We start from the raw sequence: 13,163 nt of genomic DNA, 5'->3' as shown, positions 1-13,163 counted from the left end.
TTCAATAAATGCCAATGGAAGGGCACCAAAAGATGAATGGGTGTGAGTGGGGCAAGTTCACACCACTCCGTGCCATTATGCTGAAAACAAAAGCTGAACATGCACTTCTTTTTTTAGCGCAATGTAACTAGAGCTGCAGCTAACGATTATTTTCAAAATCGGTTAGCCGATTATTAAGTTCGATTAATCGGTTAATCGGATAAACAATAAAATACATTTAAAAAAATGGCTCCAGTAATGGACTACTAGTTTGTATTGAGATTGCAGTCCATCACAGGAGCAAGCTTTGGAGCGGTGGAAGTAAAAAAAAAGTGTGGTGTGCAATATAGTGAAATGGAAAGTTTATAATTATACAGCAATCAATGCAGAATGGCACCGGCTATAGAAAACTACAAATCCCAGCAATAGTACATTTTACAGCGCAATGCAGAATATCACCAGCTATAGGAGCACAACAAATGACAGCAATAGTACATTATAGCTGGCGGTATTCTGCATTGCGCTGTATAATGTACTGTTGCTGGGTTTTGTAGTCATCTATAGCTAGTGATATTCGGCATTGCACCACTGTATAATGTATTATTGCTGGGATTTGTAGTGCTCCTCTATAGCTGGTGGAATTCCGCATGGCGCTGTATAATGTATTATTGCTGGGATTTGTAGTCCTCTATACAGCGCAGTGCAGAATATCACCAACTATAGAGGAGTACAACAAATCAAAGCAATACATTATACATACAGTGTATAATGTATTACTGGGATTTGTATTCCTATGTATAATATACAGCACAATGTACCATCAGCTATAGAGGAATACAAATCCCAGCAATACATTATAGAGCACCATGTGTGGGAAAGTGCAGGCTTACCTGGGCAGTCTTCCAGCAACTTGCTTCTGAGATCGGGCCTGTCTGTCGGCGGCTGTCATCCCCCCACCCCTCCTCCTCCTTACTACATCTCCCCGCGTCCCTGTGCCGATCGTGGATGTGGGCGGGTGGTGAGTGTGAGGGGGGAAGGAGGTGTGGCGTGTAGAGCGTTGATGCGGGCGGGTCTGGCAGCGGTGAGCATGAGTTGGGGAGGAGGTGCGGCGCGCAGCGTGTGTGGAGCCGTGAACAGGGCCAACTGATCAGAAGCCGATTAATCGATTATTGAAAAAGTTGACAACTTTTTCAATAATCGATTATAATCGATTATGTCGATTAGTTGTTGCAGCCCTAAATGTAACGCAATGGATACAGTGTGAACTAGCCCCTTTCACACTCAATTTCTCAGCGCCCTTCCGTTCGCATCTGTTGAAAAATGGATCGCAGCACAGCGGATCGAAAGAAAAAAGGAAGGTACATTAGCAAGTCAACTGACCCTCCAGTGACTTGCGATTCCCTTCGGATTTTTGTGTGAATGGGTCCCTAATCCTCAACAAATACGGGAATATATGAACACCAATTTCTTGTGCAGTTGACCTCACAGTTGAAGCACTAACTGCAAGTCAATGCAACAGAGTGTGATGCAATGCCAACATTTCAAGCATGTGGGCACTGACCTCAATACTCAGATTTTGTGACAGAGGAACAGGAATGATGTCTGCACATACAGGGAATGGAGTTATACAAGCACGGCTCAACTACAGGAAGCCATGCATTGCATGCAGAGCACACAAGAGTGAGCTGAAGGGCAATAATGGACATTGCAGAGCCTGACAAGTATTCTGATTTGAGAACCAACAGACGTCTCACTGTCCATTACTATCTAAACCGAATTGTAACATCCATCCTCAACAACAATAGCATTTCCCCCTCCCCACCGGTACCTAGCATTTAGCCCGTAGCCAACAGACACATGGGAAAAGTTACGTTTCAAGTAGTGATCTCTAAACAATTGTTGTGTTCATTGTGCAAACGCAGATAGCAATGCAACAATTACAACAATGATTGCACAGCCCACTGAATACAATGTGCGTTCTGCTAAAAGGATCAAAAGACTCATGGAAATTGGCAAACAGGAAAACTTTTTAAACCCTAATAGGCCATCAGCAGATGTTGAAAATATTTAGGCAAAGGAGATTTTTCTTCATCCATCTAAAAAGGTGCAAATGCCTTTGAATTGTTTCTAGTGAAAACCATTACTCAGTGTTAATGATGAAATAAAAGAAATTCCTGATTAACCAGAAAATTCACACCTATATTACCATCTGTTAACAAAAAGTATTGTACACTACTACCCCAGTTTCAGCATGACAGGTTAGACAAAGATAAGGTTGAGACGGGAATACAGAGGCACAAAAAAATAAAAAAAATTCAGTTTGTGATCAGTCCAGCCAATATAAAACAGTGTACGGGCAGGGCCCTCCTCACCATCTTGTCCTCCTTTTTTTTTTTTTATTGAGCAGTGCAAATAGAAAGTACAAATAAGTAACCAACATCAGTTACAAACATCAACTTATAGGTGGTCGCAGCCACAGATTAGGAATACAACTAAAGAAAGGGAGCAGAGGGAACAGGGAGAGGGGGCCGAGAGAGGGAGTCAGGGAGTTTAAGGAATGGGACTTCTATGCGGGTTCATCTATCTTGTCCTCCTTATATTGTAACGAGGGAAGCCGGAAAGGACTTGGGGCTCTTTGTAGACCATAAACTCAATAATAGATTACAGTGCCATGTTGCTGTAAGCAAAGCTAGTAGAATCCTGTCCTGCATCAAGAAGGGAATGTTTTGCAGGGACAAGTCTATAATTTTGCCACTTTACACATCACTGGTTCGGCCTCACCTGGAGTATGCGGTGCAGTTTTGGGCACCGGTACACAGAGGGGATGTCCTTGAGCTGTAGAAAGTCCAGCGGAGGGCAACCAAACTCATCAAGGGGATGGAGGGCCAGAACTATGAGACAAGGCTACTAAATTTAAATATGTTCACGCTGGAAGTAAGGAGATTAAGGGGGGACATGATTTTCATGTACAAAATGTTCAATAGTCATAGCAACATTAGCGATAAACTCTTTAAGATTAATTCCGTAACAAAGACTAGAGGCCACCACCTGAAACTGGTAGAAAAAAAAATTCAAAACACAAGGGGCGAAGGGGGTTCTTCTCAGTTCGCGCGGTTAGGGTATGGAACACGCTGCCTCAAGCAGTGATTTCAGCTAATAGTCTGGAATCATTCAAGAAGCTTTTGGACGATTTCCTGAAAGACCGTAATGTACAAGGGTACAGGTACTCTTATGAGAACACTCAGGGACCTATACACACACACACACACACACACACACACACGGTTGGACTTGATGGACTTATGTCTTTATTCAACCTCAAATACTATGTAACTATGTAAAGTACTGCACAAACTGTTGGCGCTATATAAATCCTGTATAATAATAAAAACTAGGTTTTTCCAACTCCGCCACATCTCCAAACTCAATTCAAGTCATGCTCCTCAAGTATATTTTATACACCTGAATTACAAGGAAAAGCATTCAAAGTGTCAAAATTACAAGGAACTGGCAATGATCTCAAGACAAGAGCTTTCCAGACGGGGGAGTGGGCGGGTACAGCTGGCTCTGCCTCTAGATAGGCAGAGCCAGCTGTCAGTCACGCAGCTGGGCGGATCCCGGCACAATTGTCGGGATCCGCTTCAGCGGATCAGTATACCGCGAGCTATAGCTCGCGGTATACTGAGCTTAGGGTGACGGGAGGAGGCTAGTTTGTGTCCTCCGTTACCCTAAGGAGAACTATGGGGAAAAGCCTTAACCCCATAGTTCTCCTTTAAAGAACGAACACAAAAACTAACGGTGCCCTGCCTGACCCACCAACATGCAGGCACAATAAACACGGAGAAAATTGCCAGATTGTTAATCTGACCAATAACATGGACACCTGAATCCCGCAGAAGTTAAAATGCATCCTTGAGTTATAAAGGAGGTGTAAAAACAGGGCTGGAAAACTCCACTTGTAAAATACAAACCGCTTCAAGTAACAATCACATAAAAGCAGATCAAAGTGCACAAACTGTAGCTGGCAAATCGAAATGATTCTCTAGCAGTTTTCTCAAACCGTTAACCAAAGTTCAAGCCAGGGTTAGAGCAACTGGCCGATCTTACAAACAACAAGCCGTCGCTCGCATGGTTAATATAAAATGTGTTGCACTGCGTTCTCTTGCGAGAAGGAGCAGGGATTTGGACGGAAATGCACAGGTGACTCAGTCCAAGTGTATGTAAATATATGTTCAGACCAAGGGCAACCTAAACACTGAAGTCACCCCGAGGCCGCGCTTGATTAGAAGGCTCCAGCTGCTAAATAAAAAAAAGAACACATGACAGAACTTGGCTTGACATGCAGGAACAAATTTAAAGCAATACTAAACTCTCAAACTTTCTCAATAATGAATCCAGAACCAACAAATATACATTGGCCAGCAAAGGATTGCTTTACATTTTTGTCCAGCAAAACACTTACAATCATCATGTTTCCAAACAGTTGGCTCCAACTCTCTCTGCTCAGCTTCCCTGAACTTCCTTTCCAGTACACTTTGACAAGGGAGGGAACAGTCTCCGGCCACCATCCATCTACTAGCATGGAGGACAGGGAAGGGAGAAGGAGGGAGTACTGGGGAGAGGCTTGCTTTGCCTTGCTGTGCCTGTGTTTGTGGAGACACACACAGCTTAGTAGCACACAAGGGTGGCCCCATAGGACCCTGCAAGGGAAAGGAGCCACCCTAAAAACAAGATATCAGGTCCAGAGCACTAGCTGATTCTGCAGGAAGCTAAAACTTGTAAAACATCAAGAAGCAGCATCCATTGTAAGCAATTTAATCAGCATTTAAAAGAACGTAAAACCTTTAAAAAAAACAAAAAACTGACTTGAATATCACTTTGAAGGAGATGTAAACACCAAGGCCTTGTTCACACCAAGCGCAGAGCAGGTGCAGATCAGTTGCAGACCGGATCAAAACTGCGTCCAATGTATTCCAATGGTATTTTTTGCTCCAGTTCACATCGCAGCGTGCAGTTCCAGAGCAGGTGAAAAAACTGCAGCAAGCCCCATTTTACCTGCGCTGGATCTGCAAACACATCAAAAACGCATGCAAACGCCTGGAAAGCACTGAAAGCCCATGTTAAACTATATATATATATATATGTCTTCCCCTCTGCTGCAGCAGCCTAAAGTCCCTGAGTTGTCACGTCCTATAAACAGTGTATAGGACGCTGAGGGACATTCCTTGCTGGAGCAGAGGAGGAGACGGATGGTAGTGCTCCCTCCAGCATGTCTCCTCCTCTGCTCCAGCAAGGAATGTCCCTCAGCGTCCTATACACTGTTTATAGGACGTGACAACTCAGGGACTTTAGGCTGCTGCAGCAGAGGGGAAGACAGGCTCCAGGGAACGATCTAAGAGCAAGCCAGCTCTGAGGGATCGGGTGAGAATAACTTTTTCAATTTTGACCAGAGGTAAAAACAAGAACTTAACCCTTGCAGTGAAGGGGGTAGCCCCACTGGAAAGGCTAATAACATTTGTACCCAGAGTTCTGCTTTAAGATTTCAGGAGCACTTTATTTCTTTGTAATCCAGAATGCAGCAGGACCTTGGCACTGAAGTCCCCAAGAAACAAAAGAAACCGCGAATGACTCAACCGCCATACCAGTGAATTAGCACTTTTCGGGTGAACGAACAAAACCTGAATGAGTAACTTCTTTCTGCTACTATTCACCAAAAAGAATCTATGCTTTCAGTCTTCGTCTCTCTTCTTTATACCGTCAGCAATGTAACAAATACAAAAGGGTAGAACTACCCTCTGCAGCGCTGCATCCCAAATCTCTAGACCCAGCAGAATCAACAGAAGAATGCCAGAAGGATGACCTAGTGATAACCTCCGCCACTCCCAGCATGACACAGATTTATCGCAGGGATTTACACACTTGAAGATTGTGCAGATTCATTAAAAAGCATTTCAGGACAAAAAAAAAAATCCAGATGTAACACTGAACTCCACAGTGCTTGAAAATAACCGGCACCTATGAAGGGTTCAAGTAAGAACATTTGGGTATTTTCATCTGTTTTGCATTTTTGTAAACCTTGTTCTGACTCTGTATTGAAAAACATTCCCAAACATTTCCTGTGGGAGAGGAAAACACTTGGATAAGCTGTACATTGTGTAGATGTTTTAAATGCCTTAGGCTGGAATTACACCACTTGTGTTACATGTGCATGGACCAGCCCTAAATGCACATGCGTTGCGCTAATGTGCGATTTATTTTTGCAGCACGCACCAAAACAATTTTTTTTTCTCTTCTAACCTTAAAGCCGATCTCCATTTAAAAAAAAAAAAGCCAACATCGCCACATCAATGCAGAGCCCATAGCCCAGCATTATACACAAGGATTCCAAGAACCAGCGCCCAAGCCAGAGCATAGGGGACGAGAGAGGGGAGCACTGACTGCCAGAGAGCAGGATCAGGTAATTCAACTCCTGCACTGCAAGGTTTAAGTAGTCATCTGTGTCCAAAAAAATGTTATACTCACCCGATTATCAGAGCGATTATTGGAGCCGGCCGTGACAGCGCTCCCTCCTGCTCGTCTCGTTCTCCGCTGCAGCGATGGAATGTCCCTCGGCATCCTCATGTGCTATGCAGTGTATAGAACATGATGACCATTGGGAACTTAGACCGCTGCAACGAAGGTTTTTAAAAAAAAAAAAAAAAAATTACCTAGATAAATGAACACTTAACCGGAGTTCTTTACACAATACTCAGACAAAGACAAGCAGTTAACCCCTTGCAGTGCGGGGGTAGCCCCATTACCTGGGTAGTTTTCATTTTACCTGGAGATATGCTTTAACGCACATTGCTATGCAATGCAACATGTTGTAACGCATTCCAGCGCGTTGAGCTGCTTTTAAATGCAGCATGCTCCATTTTCACCCAGCACACACCAATACAGCACGTTGGTGTGAACCGGGCCTTATGGCAAGAATGAATTTTAACTTGTCATTGCATTGAGCAACACAGCTCAACACACATAATGCGAATGGTCCCTTGGAGTCATTTCATTGAGCAACACAGCCCAACGCACATGATGTGAATGGGCACTTGGCGTCATTTCATTGAGCAACACAGCCCAACGCACATGATGTGAATGGGCCCTTGGCGTCATTGCACTGAGCAACACAGCCCAACGCACATAATGTGAATGGGCACTTGGCGTCATTTCATTGAGCAACACAGCCCAACGCACATGATGTGAATGGGCCCTTGGCGTCATTGCACTGAGCAACACAGCCCAACGCACATAATGTGAATGGGCCCATGGCGTCATTCGTTTAGCAACACAGCCCAACACACATAATGTAAATGGACCCTCGGCGACAACAGCCTTGAAAACAACCCAATTGCTACTATGAAAGCACTTGACAATGCAGCTAAATCTCTGCAAACACCAGCTCTGTTAACACATCTGCAACCAAAAACAAAGCCAAGGTGTTGATATATAAATATTGGGGGAAAATGGGCAACCTCATTCAGCAATAATAAAGAACATGGTCATTTTTACAGAAAGAAAAATGAACCCACAAGGTTTACATATAAGTTCAGCTACCTACCCCACCGATCTACCACTTATTTTGACATTCAGTTTCAACTGAAGATAACCTCTGCATATGTATCGCCCCCCCACTTAATTGTAAGCAGATGTCCAGCCAGCCAATCTGCACCGTGCAGGTACTTGAAGAACAAGAGCCGCCCCCATTTACATCACAAAGCTGGTAACTAGATTCCACTATATTTACTTTCTGTGTAGCAACAGAGTAAGAGAAGAGAATAGGGGCAAGGAGAAGATATCATTGCAAACACACCCCAGGCAAAACAAAAACAAAAAAACCTAGAACATCGACTCCTTGCCACAGTTTCTCTTGCCGAAACTACAGAACGTCTGCAGACGTACTTCTGAATTCTTCAAATAACATGAGAGGAAATAAACAGGTTTCAGAAGTGACCGATGAGCGACAGTATTATTTAACAGATTCATACACAAGCTGCAATGCAATAAAAGTAATTTCTTAGAAGGTAAAAACAAGTAAAAGTATTACAAAGCCTCTTCTGTGACATACATGTTACAGGCACAGTGTATGCAACGCACTTACCGGCATCATTTTGGGTCCGTACCGCATTTACGCGGAGGATGGAGGCAAAGCCTGGGAGGGAAAGTGATGGCGTGCTAAGGATCCGGATCACGCTGCACAGACTCTAAACACAATCAAAGGATTGCTGGTGGGGGTAGGGACCTGCGAATAGATTAACAAGATGCTCGGTACTTAGATTCTGCTGGGAAACATCCTTTCTTCAAGTCTATACAATAATGTGTCAATCTGGTTCTCTCTTTTGCATGATCTCTACGATTCCACCAGTATCTGATTTCTGTGATATAAATGCCTCATGTTCTTGTATATAACCTACTCACAAAAGCGGGTGATAAACTGCTGCCCCACACCACCACCCATCCTAGGTCAGCCTGGCCTCCCTTTCAGGTAGCATGAACCCCATTAATTTGCATGCAAAGACTGTCTTGCCTCTACCCCCCATGGTGATTGTTATCAATCAGGACCACCCACCCAACCCAACACACAGCTCTCCTGTCATCTGTACCACCGTACCCTGGCAGCCCCCCCTTTCCCGTTGCAATCTGCATCTAGCAAACCTGCAGCCTAGAGGTGGACGGATGACTGCAGAATTAAAGGAGACAGCGATTCCAAGCCAGGCATCGGGCAGCGTTTCCTATCGATGATGGTATCTATAAGGACTCAACAAATTAGACACTGGATACCCTGGCTGCTCTCCAAAGCAGGCTTCTATCCAGCGACCCGTCTCCTCCCCCAGATCAATTCCAGAAGATCCATCTCACATTCTGGTGATCATTTCCCGAGTACATCCTGCACCGGACACACCGGAGGCGCTACTGCCTACACCTCTGTCACCTAGTGACTATCATACTGTCCCGCCTGTAAGCTCCGACACCCTGGTCCCTCCTTGAACTTGACACCCCTCTCCTGTCTGGCAGAGCTCTCCAGCGCCCCCTCCCGCATGTACAGGACTGAGATGACACCCAGCTGTCTCCCCTGAGTATCCTCAGTCCCGGGGGCACTCCAGTTGTCATGAAAAAAGTCGGTGTCGGTTACCCACCCTCCGCAGTTCCCGTCCTCTACCTGCACGGCTCCGTCTCCCGGGACCTCTCCGGCTTTGTCTGACGGAGGAAGGCGGCGCCTGTACAGGGTGAAGAGACGATACTGCCCCGCCCCTCCTTCTCCTCCCTCTCACAAGCGGCAGCTACAAGTTCCTCCCCTCCCCGTTTCCCGTGGTGCCCACCGTCACGTGACTAAATCACGTCACTCAAGTCCACCTTTGAACCACGTGACTCCACCGTAACATTACCCGAAGGTGTTCGTGCTCTTCTCGTTTAGGTTTGCCCCGCCGGGACCTGACGTGACAGCGGCTGGCTCAGGTGCAGTGTGGGATTTATATCGCTGTCCACAGCCAGGGAGAGTTTAGGAGAAAGTAAAATGGCCGCCGCCCATTCCTTAGACACAACATACGTTTCCATAGCAACAGCAGGTGTCAATCACCCCGCAGAGCGTTGGGGGCGGCTGACTGCACATTTCCAACCCAACTTGTAACGTTTGAAATCCCAGTGCTGTGTGTGCAAGGAACGCTTCACTTTAAATCCCAGTTTCCATCATCGTCATGGTAACATCTGTTGATAAGTCTAGCAAATAAAGTGCTATCCTCCTGCACAAAAAAAAAAGCTTTATACGATTCCAGCGAGCTGGCGGTGTTCTGAAACTTCTCTCTGTGAGCGCCGGGTTACGGTTGCCACCTTTTCTTCAAGCGAAACCCGAACACTCTAGCAACATGGGGACATTTTTTTGGGGAGAATGAGTTGTGGCTTATTTAAATGTAAATAGCCCACCCCAATAATATGTTAATATCACAGTTGAGACTATTTTCAGTGGGGGGCCAGTAGCACCTATCGATATCCAAAATGTCTGGGTGTGTGGAATAGTTTGCCTCCCGCTAAACTCTGAGGCCCCATTCACTGTTCAGCTGAGAATCTTTGGACGTTTGCCACCTTTTCTTCAAGTGAAACCCAAACACAATTATTTTTTGGGGGGATGATGTACAGGGGAGAGCGAGGAGAGACAGTGGAGAAAGTGAGGAGAGACAGCCAGGGGAGAGCAAGAAAAGAGAGCGAGGAGAAAGAGAGCAAGGAGAGACAGCCGGGAGAGAGCGAGGAGAGACAGCCAGGAAAGAGCGAGGGGAGAGAGCAAGGAAAGAGCGAGGAGTGAAAGGGGAGAAAGTGAGGAAAGAAAGCGAGGAGAGACAGGGGAGAAAGTGAGGAGAGAAAACAAGGGGAGAAAGTGAGGAGAGATAGCCAGGAAAGAGCAAGGAGAGACAGCGAGGAAAGAACGAGGAGAGAGAGCCAGGAAAGAGCGAGGAGTGACAGGGGAGAAAGTGAGGAGAGAGCGAGGAGAGACAGGGGAGAAAGTGAGGAGAGACAGCTAGGAAAGAGCAAGGAGAGACAGCCGGGAGAGAGCGAGGAGAGACAGCCAGGAAAGAGCGAGGAGTGACGGGAGAAAGTGAGGAGAGACAGGGGAGAAAGTGAGGAGAGACAGCTAGGAAAGAGCAGGGAGAGACAGCCGGGAGAGAGCGAGGAGAGACAGCCAGGAAAGAGCGAGGAGTGAAAGCCAGGAAAGAGCGAGGAGAGACAGCCGGGAGAGAGCGAGGAGAGACAGCCAGGAAAGTGCGAGGAGACAGAGGAGGAGAGACAACCAGGGGATAAGAGGAGAGATAGCCAGGGAAGAGCAAGGAGAGACAGCCTGGAAAGAGTGAGCAGAGACAGCCAGGAAAGAGAGTAAGGAGAGACAGCCAGGAGAGAGAGAGGAGAGACAACCAGGGGAGAGAGCAAGGAGAGACAGCCTAGAGAGAGAGAGAGAGAGAATGAGGAGAGACAGGGGAGAGAGCAAGGAGAGACAGCCAGGAGAGAGATCAAGAAGAGACAGCCAGGGGAGAGATTGAGGAGAGATGCTGAGCAACACATCTGCTTAAAGCAGAGCCCCTGTGCACTTCAAGACTTATCTGCACCCTCTTTTCACCCTCTTGCTCCCCGAGTTTCAGCGTCCCTCCTTTATGCACTCAAGTTGTTACACCAGCACCCCGTGGTTGCCCCTGTCCATCTGACATCGTGAAATCTTGTGTCCGGGTATCAGCTGGCCTTTAACCTGGACACAGCACATACAGGACTCAAAACCCGGACTGACGGCGACTTTATTTGTACCGGCGTTATTGTGTGTGTTTCAGGCTTCAGCGCTTTTTTAATACAATTAGCCAATGGAAAGCTAGTTACTAAGCAAATAAAGCGTTTTCATTTGTTTTTCAGGCGCTGCCATTGAAGTCCATTGTGACCAAAATGCATTGCTTACTAAATAGAAGCTCATCGACGTTTTCACACTACAGCTGTTTTGCTACAAGTGATAGAACACTCACATGTAAAGAAGGGGCATTGAAAACAACAGCCATTGATTCCTACTAAATGATTTAACACTTATACATTCGCAGTGGCGTATGCAGGGTATGGCACATGCCCTGTGCGCCACGTGAAGGGGGGCGCCACTTCATGTGTCAGCAAACATTCACCAACCAACGGAGACAGCTGACTTTATTTCTCTCCCTACACCTCTCCCTTACCCCCCCAGCTTTTAGCAGCCAGGAACACTCTGGCTAGCATCCAGTCCAGCTCCCGGCAACCAGTGGCATCAACGGTTGCCAGGAGCTGGGCGGGACACCGGGCAGAGCATCCCAGGTTGCTAAGAGCTGGGTGGGGACATGTGTAAGGGCCATACAGATCTCCCCACCTGACTCTTAACAACCTGGGACACTCTTGCTGGTACCCTGCCCAGCTCCTGGCAGCCAGTGACGTCACTGGTGGCCAGGAGCTACGTGGGGCACCGGGGGCCCAATTTTTTGGTAGATAAGCCTCTGGGCATTTGAGCTACAAAGATGCTCAGTTGTGCACAGGGCCTAAGGTTTTAGATAAAGCTTTGATTGCATTTGACAAGGAATCTTTGTTTCTGGAGGAGGCCATGGTCTGCATAGCCAGGACAATGTATATAACTGTATATGTTTTTCCAGGAAGATTGTCTGTCCATAGGGGACTGTCTATAAAAACAGCTTCTATATTAGTGGGAGCACATCGGAGCGCCTTATCTAGGGACATCGATCACGGTCTGAACCTGAGCTCCTCCAAACATCAGCTGCAGCCAGGGAATCCCCTGCCTGAAGCTGCACGTAAACAAAGGGATGCTGTGATGTCATTAACCCTATATGGCCACATGGCTATATTTGGTCAATGACATTGATAATAATAATATGGCAATGTGGCCATATAAGGTCATTGATGTCAGCACATGCATCCCACCCCATGGTTTATGTGCAGCTGCCTAGTGAGAAATGCCATGGACGCAGCTGAATGAAGTGGTTGCCCATCCACTTTTGGGTTCAGAGGACCAAAGCTGAGCTCATCCCTAGCCGTTAGTCTTCTCCAGTCTTTTGTAACCTGCAGGCATTCTCTGACAGCCTAATGTTGCATAAGATCAGTCTCTGACAGTTTTTGTGTTGCATATGATCAGTCTCTAACATTATTTTGTAATATATGAGCAATCTTTCTAACATGTAAACAGCCAATACCAATACCAGTAGAAAGTAGTTGGGTCAGCCATCCTGCTTCTGAGAAACTAAATAAAAACTTTTATGAACAAAAATAAAAATTTCTTAAACTGATTCTATTTTTCCATATGGCCTGTTGCAGTTACCCCTTTCTTAATTCATCGTGCCCTTTACAGCAACCTACACCCACTTTTTGCCGCAGTAATCTGCACTTGCCGCTTGAAGGTTCACTTCCTCTGGTGGGTCACAGGTACCCCAGTCCGACATAGTTCATATTTATAACTGTAATAGTGCCAAGTTCAATAAAAGGGATTTCCAAACCCTTGTCATAAGCCAATCTGATGCCAATCTGATGCCTATGTGCATGGAGTCTCAAGTCCAAGCATTTGCTGCATCCATGGGGGGGGAATTTATCAAAACTGGAGCAGACATGCTCTGCAACCAATCAGCTTCTCTGTCTCATCTTCAAATCTT

At 46.1% G+C, this 13,163-nt stretch overlaps 1 protein-coding gene across 1 annotated transcript in view; it reads right to left on the bottom strand.

Annotated features, from left to right (window-relative positions):
* TP53BP2 (tumor protein p53 binding protein 2) overlaps positions 1 to 9,254 on the bottom strand; it is a 66,625-nt gene extending 57,371 nt beyond the window's left edge. Inside the window, exons 1-2 of the mRNA XM_018556519.1 lie at positions 9,153 to 9,254; positions 8,100 to 8,257 (exon numbers count right to left, since the gene is read on the bottom strand). Coding sequence (XP_018412021.1) covers positions 8,100 to 8,143 — 44 coding nt within the window. The 5' untranslated portion in view covers positions 8,144 to 8,257; positions 9,153 to 9,254. The remainder of the gene's footprint in view (positions 1 to 8,099; positions 8,258 to 9,152) is intronic.
* Positions 9,255 to 13,163: the final 3,909 nt, after the last annotated feature.

The sequence above is a fragment of the Nanorana parkeri genome, unplaced genomic scaffold, assembly GCF_000935625.1.
Source record: "Nanorana parkeri isolate BGI_ZX_2015 unplaced genomic scaffold, ASM93562v1 scaffold240, whole genome shotgun sequence".
Classification (NCBI taxonomy): Eukaryota; Metazoa; Chordata; class Amphibia; order Anura; family Dicroglossidae; genus Nanorana; species Nanorana parkeri.
This window is presented reverse-complemented; position numbering and strand designations above follow the sequence as displayed.